The 22,266-nt window shown below is 51.4% G+C and overlaps 1 protein-coding gene across 9 annotated transcripts in view; it reads left to right on the top strand.

The window, feature by feature from the left end:
* Positions 1 to 21,035, top strand: part of MRAS (muscle RAS oncogene homolog) — a 53,352-nt gene extending 32,317 nt beyond the window's left edge. For 3 of the 9 annotated variants that reach the window (XM_026497111.4, XM_026497110.4, XM_057315979.1), the window contains 5 exons: positions 10,274 to 10,427; positions 11,772 to 11,871; positions 15,594 to 15,767; positions 16,218 to 16,297; positions 17,681 to 21,035. In XM_026497111.4, the coding sequence (XP_026352896.1) occupies positions 10,274 to 10,427; positions 11,772 to 11,871; positions 15,594 to 15,767; positions 16,218 to 16,297; positions 17,681 to 17,780 (608 nt within the window). In that variant the 3' untranslated portion in view covers positions 17,781 to 21,035. Of the gene's footprint in view, positions 1 to 1,570; positions 2,207 to 2,818; positions 4,992 to 10,273; positions 10,428 to 11,244; positions 11,434 to 11,771; positions 11,872 to 15,593; positions 15,768 to 16,217; positions 16,298 to 17,680 lie in introns of those variants that run through there. The other 6 variants (XM_048216132.2, XM_057315980.1, XM_026497112.4 and 3 more) reach the window with 4 other exon arrangements.
* Positions 21,036 to 22,266: the final 1,231 nt, after the last annotated feature.

Below are 22,266 nucleotides of genomic sequence, written 5' to 3'. Positions count from 1 at the left end.
AGCCACCACCTCTCCTCTCCAGCAAGTGTGGATTGGCCCCTGCGTTTTGTGTACATGGATGAGTTCACTAATTCATTCAACAAATACTTCCGGGTACCTGCTATGTGCCTTGCTCTCTTTTGGGCTCTGAGGATGCAGCATTTGACAAAGTCAAGTCCCGGCTCTCATGAAGCTTATGTTAGAATGGGAGGGACGGAACATAAACAAATATGTAACGTGTCAGGTGGTGATAAATGCTATGAGGGGAATAAGGCAAGGTAAAGCAAACAGACAGTGAGGAAGGGGTTACTATCTTACGTAGGCTGGTCAAGAGAAGTGAAAACATACCCACACAAAAACTTGCACAAGAATGTCCAAAGCACCTGATAAGGTGATGTTGGAGCAAAGATTTGAAGGATGAAGCTGTACTTGTACCTAAAGGAAGAGAATCTCAGAACATCAGGTGCAAAGGCCCTGAGGCAGGGGTGTGCTTGGCCTGTTTGGGGAATAGGTAGGAGGCCAGGGTGCAGAGGGCAAGTGAGGGCACTAATAGGAGAGGTCAGAGAGACAGCTGGGAGGTGCTGATCTCACAGGCCATTGTAGAAAAATAAGAAGCCATTGGAGGGTTTTGAGCAGAGGAGGGACATAGTCTGACCGATATTTTAAAAGGAGTGAAGAATAGACCATAGAGGAACTAGGGTAGAATCAGGGAGAGCAGTTAAGAAGCCAGGCAGACTAGGGCACTGCTGAAGGAGATAGCTAGAAGGAGTTAGCTTCTCGATGTGTTTTGAAGGAAGAAACAAAAGAATTTGTGGATAGAGTATATGGCATGAGGTGGGGGTAGAGAGTGAAGAGTCTTTGGCCTGTACAACTGTTAGAATAGTTATGTTTATCAACATTAGGAAGACTGGTGAAAAGCAAGTTTGGGGAGGGAATCAAGACTTTAATTTTGGACATGTTAAATCTGAGATGCCTTTCTCACATGCAAATAGAAGTCAAATAGACAGCCGGATGTCGGAGTCTGGAGTAAGGGTAAGGGGAGATGTATAGGCTGGAGATGGACATTTGGGAGTGGACGTGTAAAGTCATGAGATGAGAGATGGCCAAAAAGCGAACACGGGTTAGAGAAGGGGTCCAGAGACTGAGTGTGGGGACCCACCATCGTTTAGAGGGTAGGGAGATGAGAGGACAGAGCAGGACCAATCACTGCAGTAGGAGAGGAACTGAGAGACAGTGATGTCCCAAGGCCACGTGAAGAAGGCTCTCCAACAATGAGGGAACCATCAACCACTTCCAGTGTCAGCAGGTGGCCCAGAGGGATGAGGACCGAGCCGCGTCCATTGGATTTAGTGACGCGGATGTCGTTGGTGACTTGACAAGACCAATCTTGATAGACTGATCAGCAGTGAAAGTCTGATTATAGTGGGCTCAAGAGAGAGTGGAAGGCAGGAAGAGCAGGCAGTGAGAATGGACAAGTCAAGGGGTGTGGCTGTAAAGAGGAACAGAGAAAGGACCGTAGCTGGAAGGAGATGGGATGTCAAGGGGAAGGGTTTCTATTGTTAATTTTTTTTACTTCATTTTATTTTTTTAGGTGAGAGAAATTATAGTATGCTTACATACTGGTGGAAATGAACCAAAAGAGAAATGGATGATGCAAGAGAGGGAAGGGGCCACAGTAGTGCAGTGACCTTGTCTGGGCAACAGAAGACAGGACCCAGTGCCCGGCTGGAGGGCATGATCTTGGACAGAAGCAGGGCCAGGTCATACCCCACAGCAAGAAGACAGGTGGAATGTGTGTTGCAGAGAAAAGAGGGGGGTCCTCATACAAGTGTTTTTAATTGAGATGTAACTCACGTGTGAAGTGCACAATCGGGCGTTTTTCAGTACGTACACACAGTTGTGCACGCACAACTGCTGACTGATTCACAAACCAACAATCGCTTGGATCACCACGGATTCCTCAACATTTCCATCGCCTCCCTCTGGAAAGCTCACCCCATTAAAGCAGTCATTCCCCATTCTCCCCTCCCCTTCCCCAACCCCTGAAACCATGATCTACTTTCTGTCCCTACGGATTCGCCGGTTCTGGACATTTCGTGTATATAAACAGTAGCGCATGGTCAACGGCCTTGGAGACCGGCCTCTTCACTCTGCGGACTGGCTTCGAGGTGCATCGTGAAGCCTATACCGGAACTTCATTCCTTCTTATACTGAGCGATATTCTGGGGTACGGATGCACCGCTCTCGCTTTATCCACTCGTCTGCTAGTGGACGTTTGGGTTGTTTCCACATCGGGCCTGCAGTGAATAATGCTGCTTTGGACATTCTTGTGCAAGTTTTTGTGTGGCTGTGTTTTCACTTCTCTTGGGTATGCCCCTGGGCATGGAACGGCTGGGTCAAATGGTAACTCCACGTTTCTCTTTTTGAGGAAACTCGAAACGGTTTTCTGCAGTGGCCGCGCCTGCCTCCCCCAGCAGTGTGTGAGGCTCCCGCTGTCTGGGAGGTGGGGTGATTTGGAAGCTTGTGGAATTTAGCTGGTGATCTCTGTTTCACACACTGAGCTGGGAGTGGAGGCTGGAGGAGAGGAGGCGGTGGGAATCCGTGGCCCCGGGAGTGGGAGAGGACTGGCCGGGGATGTGTTCAGATTTGTTGGGTGTTCTAAGGGTCCCAGAAGTCGGTGCTAGGACTTTAAAGGGAGCCAGGTGCAGAGCCATGAGCTCTCTCCTCCCAGCTATGTGCGGCCACCCAGGGGCAGGTGTGGAGTAGGTGGAGGGTTTGGGGTAAGCAGGTGGGGTTGGGGTCAGAAGCATCGCCTCCAGGCTTGTGTCTTCAGTCTGCAGACCTCAGGTGTTCCGTCTTCACCCTCTCCATTTAGACCTGTGCCTCTTCACAGGCCTCGGGGACCCTGCTGGCACCTTGCTCAAAGACAGGCTAGTGCCAGGAGCAGAGCAAGGCTTGGCCCCAGGCAGCCTGGGGTTCCAGTCTGCCTCTCCTGCTCTCTAGCAGTGTGAACCTGAGCAGGTCACCTGTAAAATGTCACCTCCCCCCACGCCCTGAGTGGTTGTGAGGAGGAAGTGGGCTTGGAGGCCAGCGCTTTGTCTCCTTGCTCCTCTCCATTGCCAGACCCTTCCCAGGCTGCCCTCTCTCTCTCTGGATGTTCCTGGTGACCCAGCTGAGAACCCTTGCTGCCCTCTCTCCTCTTTTCTTCTCTCCCTTCCCCAAGAGTGACACGTGTTTGAGATTGGGTGTTCCCAACTCCTCGGAGAATTCCACAAAGCCATGGACTGTCTCCCTGAAAGAATGTGCACCCACACATGTGATATATTCACCAAGTCAGGGAACCTAGGAACCTCATGAAAGTGTATTCCGAGGCCTCCTCGCCCCATCCCCCCAGCTGCAGGAGGGTGGCCTTGGGAACAAGCATCCTCTGGGGCTAGTGGCCAGCACTTCTCCCCTGACGCCACCTTGAAGTCTGAGCTGAGGCTGGGGCCACTGCCAGAGGGAAGCTTCCCCATCACCAGGGAGCCAGCCACTTCTGCCGCAGGATTTAGCCCCCACTCTCTTAGAGAGTCCCAGGTGGCCTGGCTTGCCACACCCTGCCAGTGCTATGGAGAGGAAAACAGCCCTTTTTCTGGAAACAGTGCGTGGTCAATGGGTCTAGCCCTTCTGCCTGGCACCGAGCCCTCTCCATACACACTCTTACCCAGAAAGGGGAACACAAGAAAAATAGTCAAGCGCCCTCATCACTACCAATGCTCGACTAGGTGGCCTATTTTTAAGTCTTCTCCTAGAAAGAGCATAGGCTTCCCCGCCTGACGCCCCTGTAAAATGGGCATGCTCACTCCCACCTCCACCATGGGTCTGTGGATTAGAGGAAGGTAGAAAACATGAGGCATGGTCCTTGGAGATATATTATCTCTAGAAATTGTCATCTGTATTGTTTCATATTCTAGAACCCTTACCCCACAATGAAGGGTGCATTACCAAGTGAAAAAGTCACTTTTTCGCGATTTCCCCTAAAGCTGGCAGGGGCTGGCATATCTTATGGTATGCACATGATTTGTCTAGTCATTCTGCAAGAATATTTTGAACCTCCCTTGGGTGCTGAAGCTTTTGAGAGACCCAGGGAAATGAAAGCCAGGCTCCCCTCCCATCCCCCATGAGGAGCTCCAGCCCATGGTAGGGAGCTGAGCCAGGCCTAGAGGCACTGACTCAGAGAAACCCACAGAACTCACAGAACCCAGGACACACTCAAGAGGAAGGGTTCAAAGACAGAGGTCAGAGGCTGGGGCTCTCAGGAGAGGAGGCGGAGTGCAGTCGTGCCGGGGGTGAGGCTGGGGTGGCTGGTGAGAGGGCATTCTAGTTGGAGGTCATGGCTTGTGCAAAGGCTTGGAATTGAGACACAGCCCGGCTGGTTGTGGGTGGCCAGACCCACACCCTCTGGTTGAAGATAAAAGACTGAATGGGCAGGGACAGCTGGGCCTTGGGGAAGTTGGAGTGGCCTCCTTCCCAGTGTGTGGCCTTGAGCAGATCCCTGTAACTCCCTGGGCCTCAGTTTCCGCATTTGTTCTAGGCCATGAAGAGGATTCAGAGGGCGTGTGTGTATAAAACCCCAGCACGGTGCCTGCTGCCAGTAGGAACGTGGTGGGCAGGACTATTTTCAGCCAGAGTTCAGACTGTACCCTGGGCTGCCGCCAATGTCCGAGCCCCGAGCCCATGCCAGGGTGTGCCTCCCTCTAGAAGCCCTGAGGAGGAAGAAGAAGAGGAGGAAGAAACGAAGGAAGAGGAAGAGGGAGCGGGGGAAGGAGGAGGGCTCAACCGGGACCCAGGCTGGTGCCCCCACATGCTGGCTGCCCACCTGCTGGGGGCCTGGTGCCACGCCAGCCTGTGGGGCTGGGCTTCCGAAATCCGCAAGATCTAAGAGCAGCCTCGGGGTTTCCATTTGAACCCTCCTCAGCCGCACTGCTGGCCCCATCAACTTCTGAGTGGGAAGACTGCGGCCGGGCAGACAGGTGCACAGCACTGACCCTCTCTATCTCCAAAATCTGTCTCTCTTCTCCCTCCTTCCACAGTCTGGCTGCCTCTGGCTGCCTCTGCCTCTCTGTGTCTCTCTTCTGTGTTCGCTCTCTCTTTCTCACACACACTCACACATACACTGGCACAACACCTCTTCTCCCACGGTGACTAATACTTTCTGTCTCCGGAGTCCTCCTACCTTCATGACATCAGGCATGGGAAATGCAGGCAGAATCATTTCTTAAAAGCGTAGCCGCCTGTTACCTTCAGCCTCCCTGGGAGGCAGAGCCACTGACAAGGGGCTTGTGCCCAGGCATTTCCAGGTGTATGTGTATGGAGGGGAGGGATGAACCCCAAACCAGAAGAGACCCAGTTCAGCCCCCACCACGTCTGCTTCTACGTTGCACCCGTCCTGCTCGGGCTCCAAGGTTTAGAATTTCCACGGCGTCCTCCACTCTCCTCTGTCCCCTTGGCCTCAGTGTCTCCCCATTCACTGGTTCCTCGGCCTCTCAGGCACACCTGCCTTCGCCCACGCCCCGGTTGCCTCTGCCCTGGCCCCTCCTCTACCCCTTCCCAGCCTCCCCCCCCCTCCAGGCCCCTCCCTCTCTGGCTGCCACACTCACCCTCCTCTGACAACGTCTCTTCCCTCTCTGAACCTTTAGTAGCTCCCTAGCAGCCACTAAGCCCAAACATTTTAGTTCAGGATCCAAGAGCCCCAGCTCTAGTCTCCCAGTCTCCTCTCTCCCGCCTGCTCCCCATCACAGACCTTTTATGCCAGCACACTGACCCCCTTACCCCCAAGTCTTTTCCTTCCCAGCTTCCAGGCCCTTGCTCATGCTGTTTCTCTGCCTGGAAGGCTTTCCCCAGACCCAAACTTTTTAATGTCAAATGCTGTTCTTTCAAGGGCAGGATAAATATCCCCTCTTGGCTAAAACCTTGCATTATCCCTCCAAGCTGAAGGGACCTTCCCGCCTGGCCTAGACTTTCCCATAGTATGTATCACTTTTTGTCCTGTGGTGGTGTTTTTCTTTAAGTGCCAGCCCAGCTGGCCTCTAAGTACCTTGATAGCGAGATGTGGCTTATCCTTTAACCACACCAAGTACCAAGCAGAGTGGTGGGCACTGAGGAGGTTCTCAGAAGAAGGCTGGCAGATGGATGACCGAATGCACCTGTTTGGGTCCCACACACCGGCTGCTCCTGTCTCCGAAAGGTGGGGTGGGCCTGGCTGTTACCCCACAACCATATGCCACCCCTGTCCAGTTTGTTATTATAGGAGTATGCTTAGGCTGTTACAATGAGCTGGAAAGTCCTTTATTTTCCAGGCTCTGGAGCAGTTTGTAGATAATAAAAAGAGGTTCATGCCATTCATGGGAGAGATTTGTCTTTTCAATTTCATGGATAATTATTGGCCTATTCAGGTTTTATATATTTTCTTGAGCCAATTTTGTTTATATTTTCTTCAAATGTCCATTTCATGAAGAATTGAAATTTTTTTTTGCTATGAAACTGCATATAGTTTTCTCTCAGAATTAAATATATGTCTAGACCCAGAGTCAGAGGCCTTTCCTCATTCCAAAGGCTAATTATTCTTTTTTCTCTTTCGTCACTGGTAAGAATTACTAAAGGCTTTTTTTTTTTTTTTTTTTTAGATTGGTCCTTTCAAAGAGTCAGCTTCTGATTTTTAGATATCTGCCACTTTTTCTTTCCTCTCATTTTCTTAATTTCTACTTTCATTGACGAGTTCTTCTTTCTTTGGTCTTATTTTTCCTTTCCTAGTCCCTTGATTTAAATGCCTAGTTAATTTTCAGTCTCTCTCGTTTTTGGAAGTGCATTTAAAGCTGTAATTTTCCTCTGAGTACCACCTTGGCCTCAAACCAGAGGCTTTATTATTGTTCATTGTCGTTAAGTTCTAAATTGTTTGTAATTTCTGCTTTGCTTTTCTCTTTAACTAGAGCATTATAGAGCAGTACAGCTTTTTAAACTTTCAAGTGGATAATTTCTTTTATACTCATGTTGCTGTTAATTTCTGATTTTTTGCATATAAGCAAAACATAGCCCATCTGACATCTGCTTTCCGGAATTTGTTGAAATTTTTATTTATGACCTAATACGTGGCCAGTTTTTGTGACGATTTCATGTGTGTTTGAAAATGATTATTTACTGTTTGAGTGTAAAGTTTGTTCTCTCAGATTAAGTTTTTTTTTTTCTTTTTTTAAGTTTACTCAAGTAATCTCTACATCCAACATGGGGCTCAAACTCACAACCCTGAGATAAGAGTCACATGCTCTACCAACTGAGCCAGCCAGGCACCCCTCTCAGATTAAGTTTTTAAATTGCGTTTTTTAGATCATTACTTTTCGGGGGGCTAATTGTTCTGTCTCTCTCTAAGAGAGACCTGTTCAAGTTCTCGCATAATGATGATGGGATTTGTCTATACCTACTATGTTTAAAAATCAGGTTTTTATAAGTGTGTATATTAGGCAACATTCTTATATGCTTATGATTCATGATTTGGCACTTGATGCTTGTACTTCTTCCCTTTATAAATACACTGGTTTGTCCTGTTCAGTGCGTTGGCCTTGAATCCTATTTTGTGGATGCATGTGGCTAGCATATCCTTTTTTATCCTTTCACTTTTCATTCTTTCTGTGTCATTTTGTTTTATATGTGTCCTTTGTAGTGGCAGACAAATGGATTTTGTATTGGGTGTCTGCTTTAATGGGTGGATTTAACCCATCTGCATTTACTGTTGTTAGTCATAGTTAGGTTTACATCTGCCATCTTCCATGTCTCCTTTTTTAGCCTTCTTATTTTTGTGTAGTTTGTTCTTCCCTTTTGTTGAATTGGTCCCATTTACTTTGTTCTGTTTTTTTCCCCCCTCTGATGACTAGGAACTTCTGAGTTGTATTTCTAGTAGTTATTCTATATACATTCATGTGTTTGTGTGTGTATAATTATATTTTTTCTATCAACATCTGGATGTAATTATTATCTTTAGCCCCTTCCCAAACAAGGCAAGAAATTTAGTAGTAACTTACATTTCCCCGCCCCTTTCCTCACATATGGATATCATAGATTTTAGTTCTAAATTGCCATTCATTTTCTTCAAATTGTGTAAGGACATTTATTTAAACTTAACTCTTATGTTTGGCTGTGTTCTTTGTTTATCATTGTTTATAATACCACTCATCTTTTTCTTTCATGGATCTATTTTGCACTCTGTTGAAGTATTTCCTCCAAGAATTCTTTTAGAAAGCATGGATAATATTATTTTTAAGGCAATCAATGTGTGAAATAACAATTTTTCCTTTTCAGAGGGTCCGTTTTGATTTTTAGCTCCCTATTGAATTGGGTTTCTTAAATTCTGAATGATCATATTTTCACATATCCTAGATCTCTAGTGTTTGTTTTAGGCAATACACACCTTCAAAATCTGTGAATACATTAATTACATATCACCTGAATGTCTTCTGCTGTTCTCTTCACCTTCCCATCCCTTCAGCCAAATCTGTGACATTTTCATCTGTTTTGCCGGTGGAATTTACTTAGTTGCGCTCAGTCCTTACCCAGCGTTGACGCCAACTTCCGCCAGTTATGTTGAGCTGCCTATATTGTTCTTCACAGTATGTACTTGTCTCCACCAGAAATTATATTACCCATTCATTTGTTTGCCAATCTCCCTACTAGATTATGAGGCCCTGGAGAACAAGGATTTTGCCTCATTCACCCTGGATCTATAGTGCCTAGAACACTGCCTGGCCCGTAGTAGACTCTCACGTATTTCTTCAGTGAATGAATGAATGAATAAAATTGGGTAGACTGCACATTCATTTATTCACTCAGCTACTATTTGAGTTCTCTTTGTGCCAGGTTCCGAGCAGACCAGGCCCCTGCCTCTGGAGCTGATGGTCCAACTGGGGGCCTAGTAAATGGGCAGGAAGAACAGTGTGGCATGAAGGGTCTGTACGGGGCTGGGGATAGTTCCCGCAAGCTCAGGCAGCAGAATGCAGTGAGTCAGAGTCAGCTGGTCAAGGCAAGGGGAGCAGGAGAGGAGGGGAGGCTGGGGGATGGCCCAGAGGTAGAGAGAGCACCCCAGGTGAGGAGAACAAGCTCGCACCAGACCCTCCTATCGGGCTCCTTTATGTCAGGCACTGCTCCAAGGGTCTTAGTATTTTAACTTAAAACAACCCTTAGGATCCCCATTCGTGGAAACAAGGGCACGGAGAAGTGAGCTTGCCCAGGATCATACTCTAGGAATGAAGAACCAGACTCAGCCCAGAATCGGCTCCAAAATCTATAGCCATCTGCTCCACTGCCTCCAGGGAGAAGAAGATGGGTCTGTCAGAGAGCAGAGTGAGCTAGGAAATGGGGAAGGCTGCATGGGGAGCAGGGGTTTGCAGGATGCTGAGGGCTTCAGCAGGGCCTAGGGGGTCAGGCCTGTGCCTCTCAAAGGAGATTCCCCAGCAGTGGCTGTGACCACTCTGAAACAGCCTGGGGGGTAGGATTTTATCCCAGCAGGAAGGAAGCTGAGGGGAGTGTCCTCAGGAGTCCATGGCTTGGAGGGAGGGAGAGGGGGATGGGTCGGTTGGGAAGAGGCCTTTGCTGAAATGGTCCCCCCTCCTTCTCTCCAGCCATTCTTGCTTCCTACCCCTGCTCTCCTTCCCACCACCCCAGTGGCAGCCCCATCCGAGGGCCAAGTGATCCTGGCTCTGAGGCCTCTCCTTCCCCGTGGCCTGCCTTTTGTCTGTCCACGCAGGGACTGAGGACCCTGCCTGACCAGGCATGGTTTTCAGGGCTTCCCCAATGCATGTCCTGGGGCTCTCCTCCCAAGGCGGCTGCAAGGTAGAGGCATTGTTTCCATCTTATAGAAGCGGAAAGGGGAAAGGGGGCTCAGAGGGCCCGGTAACTTCCCCAGGAACCAGTTTGTAAGGACTGCAACAGGGATCCAAGCCCAGGTGTGGGGACCCCAGTGGGATTTTGTAGCAGAGCTGATCACTGACTTTTTGAGGCTTTTCTGTAGATGGACAGTTGAGTCCCAGGGAGCAAGTAGGTTGGAATTGGCAGGTCCACAGATAAGCCTGTTAGGGCCTCACACTTGGAGGTGCCTGAGGCCCTGCTGGGTCCCTTACACCTCAGCCCTGGAAGGTCGTGCAGCCTCTCATGGGGCCAGCTTGGCTGGAGCCACCCTGGAGAGAGCAGCAGCGGCATGGGGGTCTGCAGGCCATGGGAGCTTCATGGTGGGTGCTAACAGCTCCTGAGTGGTCTCATCCCACCCCAGTTCTGGACACGGCCGGGCAGGAAGAGTTCAGCGCCATGCGGGAGCAGTACATGCGCACGGGGGACGGCTTCCTCATCGTCTACTCGGTCACGGACAAGGCCAGCTTCGAGCACGTGGACCGCTTCCACCAGCTCATCCTGCGCGTCAAGGACAGGTAAGGGCAGCCGGTCCAGAACCTCCCAGCTCCTGGCTCAGAGTGGCCTCTGCCTGTCTGTCCCTCAGAGTCTCAGGAGAAAGCTGAAACACAGAGGGGCAGAGCTGAATTCACGCATTGGTCCCCCGACTCCTACCCCAGTTCTTTCCACAGGACCAAACTGCTTCCAGGGCCTTAAGTCAGCCCCTCCCATCTCTCCTAAACAGTCCCCCCTCATGGCCCCAACTTAACCAAATGTTACCACGTTCGAAGAAAAAGTGAATTTCCTCTCCAGTATGCCTTGTAGGTGGTTACATCACATTTGACTGTGAGATTTACAAGCCCCTAATTAAAGGCTCATTTTCCCCTTAGCATTATATGGAGTAATTAAATAATTTGTAGTTTCTTTTAAGCCTAACTGGTCTTTTCAATAAATTGGCTCTTAAAGAGGCAACATAGGAGAGTAAAAGGACAAACTAATAGGAAAGCAGCAAGCTTTGAACAAATCTCAGTAAATTCAGAAAAATCTAGTTAACACCTGTTCTAACAGCAAAGTGTTAATAGTTTTACCAGGTAAAAGGGATACACACTTGCACACACTCACATATACACATAAAACTCCAAGTTAACGTAAGTTTAGGCCCTGGCTATAGGAATTTCAAAAGAGAAAACATAAATGACTCCGAAGTAGGAAAGTATTCAACCTTTTGGCTAACCAAAGTGCAAGGGGAAATAATAAAGTATTATTTTTCACCTGTTAAATTATGAATTTTTTAAATGAAAATGCCCGATGATGTTATTAAAGATGCTATAAGACTGGCATTTCTTTCACCTTTAGACAGCGATGTGGCCACATGCGTCGGTGGGAATCTTTAAGGCAGACGTGCCTTGTGAGCCCACCCTTCCTCTCCTGGGAGCCATCGCAAGTTTGCAGCTGCCATTTACTGAGTGCCAGCTGTATACCAGACGCTGGCTCCGGGGCTCTTCCCGAGCTCCCGCTGACGGCGGCAGGAGCTCTGCATGGCTGGTGCATTGGGGTGACCGGGAGATGGGAGGGAGTGGTCTGGGAGGCCAGCCCCCTCCCAGCAGCCCCTTGGGAGCCCTCTGATGGTGCTGAGCCAGGGATTTCCCGGGGAGACCCCTTTGCTCTCCCTGCAGTAAGCCTAAGCCTCCAAACCAAGACAGCCAGCAGTCCCAGGGCCCCCTTCCCCTGCCTAGAGATATGGAGGGAAGGGACTCATGAGTCAGCCCCAGGCCCACTGGGGAGGCAGTGTGGGCCGCATTATGCCTGAGGTGTGGCTTTGTTGCCTTCAGCAGGGGTGGAGGCAGTGAAATTTCATGAGCTGCTATTCCTTTATTCCCCAGAGAGTCGTTTCCAATGATCCTCGTGGCCAACAAGGTCGATCTGATGCATTTGAGGAAAATCACCAGGGAGCAAGGAAAAGAAATGGCGACCAAACACAATGTAGGTGGCGTGTGCGCATGCGTGTGTGTGCACGTGTGTGTATGTGTGTGTGTGTGCTGGGCAGTCAGGGATGTGTAGAAGTCCTTGCCCGTCACTCCTGAGGGATCTCGGGCCTCCTGGGTAGGGGGTTCGATTCCGCAGAGAGGCCTGCAGAGCGTATGTGATGAGGGCTATATTGTGAAACAAAACAGCAGACCCGAGAGAAAGCACCCTCTTATCAGTCATGAGGCACTCTGATGTGGGGACCAGGTCCCCTCACCGTGGCCCGCGAGCTGTGGCGTTCAGGCCACCTCCTGGCCCCCAACACAGCAGATTCATCGCTGGGATGTGTAGAGGGCTGGCTTCTGTCCCATTCTTTGAGCCAGCCACCTGATTATGCTCAGAATCATCGGACCAGCTGCAGTTCACCCAGCCCTGTTCTATGCTAGGCATTATGCCGGGGAGCACTCACTCCTCACCCCCACAGCGGTATCATGATGCCCATCTTACAGTTGGTCAGACTGAGGTTTGCCCAGGCCACACAGTGAATATCAGCAGACATCTTTGTTTTCTTTTTTTCAGTTCATTGTGATGCCCCTTTGCCCTCTGAATGTGCTGGGTGGGGTCACGGGGCTTCTTTTCACCCGTCCCCCACACAGACACAGCCCAGGCCCCTGGCCTCATTGGTCAGTTATGTAGAAGTCCACTCTGCCTGCTGGGAGGTCTGCTGCAAGGTTGCCCCTTCCCTCTGCCTGGTGGGCCCAGGTCTGTGAGTAGAGGAAGGGGACTCACTGCAAGTTACTTCTGCTTGTCTCTGCCTTCTGCGTTCATTTAACTGTCCTAGGCCCTGGGAAATAAAACTCCTGGCTTTATGGTGCTGGCTTCTAATGACAAGAGACAGATAATAAAGCAAATTACAGTGTGACATGTGCTATGGAAAAAAGTAAATCAGGGAAGGGGGTCAGGAATGTGAGGTGGAGGAGGGTGCTTTTCCAAATAGGGTGGTCAGGGAAAGCCTTGCCGGGGAGGGTGTATTTCAGCAAGGACTTGCAGGAGCTGAGGAGTAAGCCCTGCAGATCTCAGGGGAAAGAATGTTCCAGCTGAGGGAATCATCCGTGCAAAGGCCCAAAGGCAGGAGTTTGGGGATCAGCAAGGAGGCCAGCTGGAGCAGGAGTGGGAGGGGTGGGTAGCCAGAGGCCAGGTCAGAGAAGGCTTTAAGGCGTTATGGCTTTTACTCAGGGGGAGAGGGGGAACCACTGGGGGGCTATGAAGAGTGATGACGAGGTCTGGCTTACGGCTGAACAGCTTCTCTCTGGTGGACATGTTGAGAAGGGTCCATGGGGGCCAGTCGTGGGAGCAGGGAAACCAGTTAGCAGCTGCCACAATAAGCCAGATGCAGGTCAGCACGGCCCAGGGTGGTGCTGGTGAAGCTGGCAAGGAGGTGGTTGGATTCTGGACGTGTTTCTAAGAAAGCCGACAGGATATGTGCACAGATTGGATGTGGGGTGAGAGAGAAAGAAGGTATGGTGGGTGATGGTGGTTTGGGCCTGAGCAACTTTTAGAAGACCAGAGTGTCGGTAACTGAGCAGGCGACGGTAGGAGTAAGTGTGCGCGAGACAGGAGCCGGTGGCAGACCTGCAGTTTGAGGAGCTGAGTAGATAAGCAGATGGAAGTGCCGGGCAGCAGGCACTACAGCATCTGGGTGAGTACCGGCCGTCGGCAGCGTGTAGATGGCATTTGAAGCCATAAACGCCGGGGGAGCGGGTGTAGATAGGACGGGGGTCCCAGGACTGAGGCAGGACACTTCACCTAGGGATGCGGGGAGGTGAGGAGGAAGCCACAAAAGGGCCTGAGCTGTGGGTGACGCGTGAGGGCCAAAGCGGGGCATTGTGGGAGCCAAGCGAAGAACACGCCTCAAGGAGGAGGGAGTGACCCCCCGGGCCAGTGCTGCCCCACAGTCTCCAGAGGAGAGCTGGAGACTCACTGCTGGGTTCTGAACAGAGACAGGCCTGAGGAGCCGGCTCCGGTTCCTGCTCTCAGGCTCCCGAGGGCACTCACAGACACCCCTGTGCCTCGGGCCTCCCAAGCAGCGGGGTGGGGGGTGCAGAGCGGAGGCCGCCCGGCAGCAAATGCCGCTGCCTCATTCACTGGGCTTGTCTTTTTTGAAAGTGTTATAATGAAATGCCTTAATTTTATAACCAGGAAAAAGTTATGAAATATACCGTAGTTCTTCAGTCTGACCACAATCGGCCTCCCTCTCTGGCCTGGGGAAGCCTGTGTATTTTGCACATCATTTGACCAAGCGGCTCTGCGAGCTACTATCGACAGCATGCTATTTTAGAGCTCATACGGCAAGTTCCTCTTTAGCTGCCAAGGCGGGCGCCCCACCCGGCGCCGGAAGGTGGCATTTCCTAGCCCCGTGGTGGAGTCAGACAGTGCTACCATTTAGTGCAGCGTTCCCTTTAGTTTAAGCTCCTTGCCACTGAAACCCTAGAATTCCAAGTACCCAGATAATGCACCCCAGCCTTTCTTCAGTGGTAGAGGCAAGACCCCCAGAAAGAAGGCGGAGGGCGCCCGAGGACCTGGGGGACACTACAACTCTTGTACTTCTGAGTGGTGGGTGGGACGGCAGGCACTGGCGGTCTGAGGCCCCCGGAACCATGCACCTGCTGAGCCGGCAGGGTCACAGCATGTGAAGGGGCTCCAGGTGGGTCCTAGGTACAGGCCCCTTCCTGCCCCCCACTCCCTGGGTGTGCAAAAGGAAGCACGTCACCCCGGCCTCACAGGGTATCACAGGACTCTGGCTTCTAGGCTCTAGCAGGAGCGCCCCCCCTGCCTGGCAGGGGCCCTGAAGCTGACCTCGGCACACCTCGCTGTCCACGGGTGGCCAGGCAGGAAGTGGAACCTGCACCTGCTTCAAACCTTGATTCTCTGCAGGCTGCGGTGTGGCTTTGGGCCAGGACGTCAGTGCTCTGAGCTCACAGTCTCTCCGCTGCACAGTGGGGATACTTGCTTACCTCCAAGGGTGAAGGTGGGGGATAAGTGAGCTCAGAGATGTTGTGACCTGGCAGGCGAAAGGGCTCAGAGTTATCTCAGGCCAGCCTCCCTACAGTGGAGGGCAGTTTTCTTTCAGTGTTATCAGAGGCTCAATGATGGGTTGGATGACCATTTCAAAAGTCTGAGCCATGCTTCGTGTGCTCTGCCCTTTGCGTCCGGGCCAACTACGAGACCTCTGCCTGAAGCCACAGCAATGTGTGAAGATACTTTAGGATGTGTTTGGGGCAGTCGTTTACAACATCCTCCTCTAAAATAACAGCTCACCCTGTCACACACCCGCCACCATGCATTTGAACTGCTGATCATTTTTATTTTATTCACTGGGCTTGTCTTTTTTGAAAGTGTTATAATGAAATGCCTTAATTTTATAACCAGGAAAAAGTTATGAAATATACCGTAGTTCTTCAGTCTGACCACAATCGGCCTCCCTCTCTGGCCTGGGGAAGCCTGTGTATTTTGCACAAAGCCCACACTCTCTCCACTCAACGGGGAGTGGGCACAAGCCCTTCCCGCCTGTGTGGCGTCCCTGATACAGGAGAAGAGGTGAGCTCAGGACCGCGTCCTGATCTCATGCAACCTGTGCTCTCCTCCCTGTGCCAGCCTGAGACTTGGGGTGGACACGGCCCTCAACACCTGTCCTGTGGGGCCACCTCGGCCACATCTGCCAGTGTGCTACTGTCTTTCAGCCGGTGATGATTCCTCACTATCAAACGTGCAGACACAAGCCTTCCGTGTGTAACGGAAGCCAAACGTGTAAACATGGCCGAGCTCCTGGACTCGTGGATGCAGACCAAACAAGAGCTGAGCTCGGGAAGCTTGGTGGTCCTCGAGGAGGCACAGACCGGCTAGGGGTCACCAAGGTGCCGTCTCCTGCCCGTGGCCCAGCCTCGCCTCAGCCTCTCTTGCCAGAGTCCCCTCTGGAGGGCCCAGGAAGAGGCAGAAGTCCCCTCACGGTGGAAAAATAGGCCTCAAGAAGAAAAAAGAATAGCATCAGACCCTATTTTAGTTTGATAAATGAAACAGTCTTTAGACTTCAAGTATATAAAAAGATCATTTTTTTCCTATTTTTAGGGGGTTATTAAAGATCTCTCTGACTAGAGAATAAGCGGGAATTAGAAAAGCTGTCAATAAAATTTTTCACCCTTAAGGAGCAAGACACCAGGAAGGGGCTTGAGGTTGTTGGTGCGGGGGTTCTGTGGGGGTCTCTGAAGGCAGGTGGTTCCTGGGGACCTCTGAGACTTTGCAGTTTTAGGGAACAGGGCTTTGTGGACCCCAATGCTGCTTTTACCAAGTTGGGCTTTGCCTTCCAGATTCCGTACATAGAAACCAGTGCCAAGGACCCACCTCTCAACGTCGACAAAGCCTTCCATGACCTGGTTAGGGTCATTAGGTGAGCACTGTGCGCTTCCCCAGAAGCAGGCCCTCTGCAGCAAGACGGGCTCCGGGAGGACTGGACGGATGCAGCTTCTCATTCCAAGGCCTGGGCTGTGCAATTCTGGGCCTGTTTGGGATTTCTTATCCCTCCATCCATTTCGTTTCCCTGCCCTTCCCACCTTCCTTTGCACACACCCCCTCACTCCTACTACCTGTGGGTGAAGCCCGAAGCATAAGCTAAAGGGAGGTGCCTTCCTGCCTGGGGTGCCAGCTCGGCCTCCTCCTCGGCCTCGCCTTGGCTCTGCAGCTCGAGCTCCCTCCACCTGCCTTTGGTGTTCTCCCGACACCACACCTGTCAACACCATAGGAAGTAGGTCCGTTTCCTCTTCCCCGGCCGGAGGTCAGAGCGCCCTGTGACAGTTCCCCTTGAACCACCACCATTCTGACTGCTAAGCTCAAGTTGCTGAGGCATTGCACCCATGCCTGCTTTCCAGAGGGCACACCCTGCCAGGCTCCGGGTGCGGTCAGAAATCCTAGTCAGTGGTCTCACGTGCGTTTCTTTATAGCGAGGCTGGGCCCTAATCACCTCGTGCTGAGAGGGCTGCCACAGCCTCCTGGCTGCTCCCCTGTCACCCATCTGCCCATTTCCAGAGTCTGCAACATGCGGAACGGCCTAGCCTGCCGTCCTCAAATATCAGGCACCTAGTGTGAGACTGTGTGCTGGTGAGCTCTACGGCTGTCGGTTAGTTGTGAACTCACAGGCAGGGCTCTGACAGAGTGCTTTCTCCCTGCTGCTTCTCGGCGCCCCCAGGACACACACACACACACACACACACACACACACACACACACCCCTTTCCTCATCATTCCCCAGTGTGCACTGTGATAGCGCAGCCCTCACTTTACGCTTTAGCTGGCAGCTCTGCACTCTTGGAAAGAGCTTCTCGGGGGCATTTTGCCTCCAGTTGGGATACATGGCCCTGCCAGGAGCTGGTGGTATCTTGGGTATGGACCTGTAGTTCCAGGCAGGTCTGAGACATAGGACTAGTTAACAGAAAACATGTGAAAAGCTTTTGGACTCAACTGACCTGTCATTTTATTTAAAATATGAAACATAAAAATAGAGGCCAGTAATGAATAACGCATAATGTAGTTCACAATTTAAATAATTGCAGCCACGGGATCATGTCAGGAATTCTCACCGGCAGGGCAACAGGCTTTGCCCTGCCCTCCCTGCCTTCCCACTTTCTGTGCCCCAGAGACACTGTCCAGGCCAGGCTCTCCCCCAGTGTCCAGAACAGGCCTGTCGCCTGCACATCCGGGGGCCTGGGAGGAAAAGGGGCAGGGAGAAGCAAAGCCTGTTCTGACTTTGTTTTTCTGCTTTTCACTGTCTCAAAAGGCAACAGATTCCAGAAAAGAGCCAGAAGAAGAAGAAGAAAACCAAATGGCGGGGAGACCGGGCCACTGGCACCCACAAACTGCAGTGCGTGATATTGTGACGGGCCTGCGGCCCTGGCCATGGTGACCGTGAACTGGCTGGCCCTCGGGACCCTCCACTGCCTAACCGCACTGAAAACCATTTCTAACCACGACCCTTGGCCCGAGGACCTGGCACAGGAAGGGAGAAAGGGAGGGTGGGCAGGGAGGAGCGAGGCTCCGGCTTTGCCAGAAGGGCACAGGCTTTCTCGTGTCTCACAAGAGACAGGGAAGCAACGCTAAACAGAAGCAACATCCAAGCCCCTCACGTTGGTTCCACCAGGTTCCTCCCCATCTCTCGTTGGCTGTGTTGTTTCTTTGAAGTACACAGTTTTGGTGTGGTGTGGAATGTGTGTCCACGGACAGAGTACCGAACAAGCCATGATCCACCCCCCCACCCCCCAGCCCAAAGTGTCTGAGCTTGGGGGGCTTTTGAAGATTTTTAAATTATTTTAGTGATTATTATTTTATTAAAGGGGTCTGTGCCCACTGAGTGGCAGAGCTTCAGGTTCTCAGCAGGCCTCTCTGAGAACACGTCCGGAATATTGTTGTTTGTAACTGAGTTTTCCCAGCAGTGCCAAAACTCAGCTCAACATGCAAGTGGAGGGACCGAGAGCGTGGAAGTGAGTGGGGACGGTGGCCGGAGGCCTCAGGGGGCACACCCCACTCCCGGCCTCCAAACTGGACAGGAGAGAGATGTGGTCACCCAGAAGGTTTTACTGTGCCCGAGGGTGCAGGTGTTAGGAAACGGAATTTTATTTTGCTGAGCGGAGAGGCTGGTGTGAGCATGTCCGTTTTCGGAGGGGTATTCATGGTCCTGGACATGTAAAAGTTAAGTCAGCTGATTGGCTTTACAAAAGTGGCTGTTCACGTTCCAGACGGTGCGAATTGAGTTCTGTGCTCTGAGGGCTCTCCCGGGTCTGTCTCTTCCTGCTTTCCCACCACCTGTGCTGCCTCGCGGCTCTCGGATACAAACAGACGTGGGCATGTACGTCTCAGCGCGTCCCAGTGAGCTAACGTGGACGCCATCCAGAAAGCTCTAGTTCATGCTGAATCTTAACCAAAAACGATCCAATACTAAAACAGCACCAAGACCTGAAGCCATTTTCCCTTTGAGCCCACCGACTACCACTTCTTAAAGCCCCGTAAGCGAGCAAACCCCGCTAAGCATTTGCAAACTTAGGATTCGCTTGCCTTTCGGCACACACTTTTCTTAGCTTCTTGGATCTTAACTGTAACATATAATTAAAGGAGAAAGAAAGGTTGGGGTGATGATATGACCCCCATAGGCCTGTTTTTATAAGGGGACACTCCCCCAACTTCCTGACGATGTCACTTCCCTCTCAGGTGCTGTTGGCGTGATCCAAAGACTGGGTTTTCCCAGCCAGGGAGGGAGGAGGGGCAGCAACAACCACAGTGCCCCCCGCCCCCGACAGAAGGTCAGAAGATGAGGTAGCCCAGCTCGTGACCTCGTTTTCCATTTACAAATCAGGTCATTAGGCAAACTAGAGCATCCGTAGCAGGTGGCCTGGCTGCTCTTTGGAGAAAGAAACCCTGAGAAAGTGAGCACCCCACTGGACATGGAGACACCTGGCACCTTCTCTGGTTTAGAAAGCATGCTGCATTCCTAACTCAGCAAGATCACCAGCACCAGGGGCTCAGCTGAAGAGTGATTCTGTGTCAAATGAAATCATTGGGACTTTGATTAATTGGAAGATCAAATTTATTTATTTGTCTCAGTGGCCTTTTTTTCCCTTGACCCTGAAAGGAAAGATAACAAAGAACATTCCAGATCAGGCACTTCAGAGTTGTCCCAAGATCCTATAATGTTAATGGGCATTTTAAACACAGGACAAGGCTCTTTCCGACCCTTCCGCTCCTCCGAGCCAAGTCCGCGGCAGCCCGGTGTGCAAAAGAGAGGAGGTGGCGGCGGCAGCAAGACAGGCGGGAAGACGTATGGATGGAGATGCTTTGCAGTGAAGGAGTGGTGGGGTGGGAAGGGAAGCCATGCACACGGGGCAGTGGCCACTGCTGGAAGCTTCTACTAGGCACGGACCACCACCAGCACACCCCTGCCCCCTGCCCCCTGCCGAGCCCGCAACTCCTTGGCAGCACTGAGTGGCGAGTCCTGTTGGAAGCAGATCGGCTGACCTAGAACGAAGCCCTTAGCCATGAAGGTAACCAGACACACGGGTTCCATCTGTTTCTGGTTCCTCCCACAATGGGGCAGTGCTTCTGCCCACCCCGGCCGCATCTTCCAGGGCATGTGTCTTGCAGTCCGCCCGTGGCTAAGCTCCACAGTGCTCAAGGGACACACTGGTTAAGGAAAGGCCTGCTGCTGCTAAGTCGGGTCAGGCTTCATCTTCCATGACCTCGTGTTCCCCAGAGCTGAGACAGATAAATAACACTTTCAAAGACAGTTCTTCATGTTTAAGGCACTGTGGGCCCTTGTAGCAGTGGGGGCTTCCAGATAGGTCAGAATGGAGCGTACCCTGGGGCATCCTCAGTACAAAAGCTTCTCCGTGGTCACATGGCAGGGTCAGTTGGAACACCAGTTGGCCATGCTACTCCATGACGGAGGAGTCCAATGGGACTTGCATCTTTGGTGACATTTTGGTGTTTCCACTGGTTTTCCAGACCACCTGAATAGTGCTACCTTTACATCCCCTGGAGCACACCCTTCCTGAAATCCCCTCACCCCATGCCTTTGCCACTGTGTGCTCTCCAATTTTCTCCTAAAATTTGGACACCCCCGATTAGAGGGCTACTTTTCTACCCAACAGTTAATCTTAGCCATCTTGCCCACCCCTCCAGCCTGGGGCTCTGGCCACTGACTTCTCTTATACTTTGCCACACAGGGGTCACTTGGATGGTTCTTCTTAGAGACTTTGACTCCACCTTGGGTTGTTTGCTATGGAGAGTGCCTGGTAGCCTAGGGTGGCCAATCTCACTTTGCCAGGAGACGTGACCCACTAACACACGGCAGCTCTGACCCAAAGGTCCCTCAGATGTGTGATGGTAAATCTGGAGCTGCAGACAGATTCCCTCCATTAGCAGCCCATTGGGTTAGAAATTCTGTGTTGGGTTTACAGAGAATGAAAGATACTTGAATTGTGGAGTGCCCGTGAGTGCACAGCTTCTGCTACCCAGTATTAGGAGATGGCCATTGTTGTGAAACGGGAGTGATGCCTGAGGGTCTCAGTGATGCTTGAGCCTTTTGTGTAACTTTTTATTCAGTCTTTATGTATCTCAACTCATTAATAAAGAAAAGAAGAACACTTGGCCTATTTCCTTTATTCAGATATTCCTGAAATGTTGCTGAGAATGTCGTCGTTGTCCGTGTCTGGCCCGGAACACCTTACAGAGCAAACCCAAAGTAGGGAGGAGACCCCTGGTGGCCTAGGAGTGTCTCCTTCCTACCTGGAGTCAGAGGATGAGGGCAAGTGAGTGCGGTGATTGGAGAGACAGCCTCTTGATGTCTGGCAGCCCTGGGTTTGAGTTCTGCCACCGACCTTTACGTGCCTTTGAGCAAGTTCCCTGCTTCAGTCTCCAGCTGCCCTGCCTGAGAACGGGATAATAATGTGCACTTCCTAAATAGACTGAGGACTGAAGCTAATCTGTGGTGCGATCTCAGAAGTGGAGCTCTTAGTAGAGGACACTGGGCTGTCTGACATTGCTTTCCATGGAAAGAAACAGCCCCCTGCCCCCATCCACAAGATCACAGTCTTTTGTGCAACGTGGTTTCATTTCTCTGTTAGTTGAACCTGGTGGGTACTTGGCCAAGTTGAGTCTCTCTGGGTCCTTTATCCAGGGACTAGAGACCAACAGACCATATCCCTCTCTTGGAATGTCTTTGGGGGCCATAGCTAAAGCATGTAGACCCAGAGGCTCCTCACCACTCTGGGCTGGGAGCAGACCAGCGTAGGAGCAGTGGTGGCGTGGCCGCCGGGCCGGGCTGCCTGCGCATTCCTTCATTCTGCACGTATTTATCAGGCGTTGGGCTGGGTGCTAGGTCCATGGTAGTGAGCAGAGCAGATGGTCTTCTGGTCATCAGTTCTCCTTTAGTCCTTAATTAACTTCCTGTGGCTCTTGTAACAAATTACCACAAACTTAGTGGCTTAACAGAGAAGTTTATTCTCTCACAGTTCTCAGTGGACTGAGTCAAGGTGTAGGCAGGGCTGCTCTTCTTCTGGAGGCTCTGGGGGAGAACCCACTCCTTGCTTCTTCCTGCTTCTGGAGCTGCTGGCATCACATGGCTTGGGGCCATTTCCCTCCAGTCTTCAAGGCCAGCATCCTCAAATCTCTCTTCTGTATTTTCACATGGACTTCTCTTCCCTATGGCAGGTCTCCCTCCCTCTGAGCTGATGCTCTCTCCTTCACTGAGAAAGTTGAAGCCAGCTGAACAGAATTTCCACAGCCTCCTTCCACTGTCTGCACCCACCCCTAGCATCTGCACCCACACACTCTGCCTTCTTGGCTGCTATCGGTGGACCATGTATGTTCCTGGCT

Source organism: Ursus arctos, unplaced genomic scaffold (genome assembly GCF_023065955.2).
Source record: "Ursus arctos isolate Adak ecotype North America unplaced genomic scaffold, UrsArc2.0 scaffold_20, whole genome shotgun sequence".
In the NCBI taxonomy this organism is placed as follows: domain Eukaryota; kingdom Metazoa; phylum Chordata; class Mammalia; order Carnivora; family Ursidae; genus Ursus; species Ursus arctos.
This window is presented reverse-complemented; position numbering and strand designations above follow the sequence as displayed.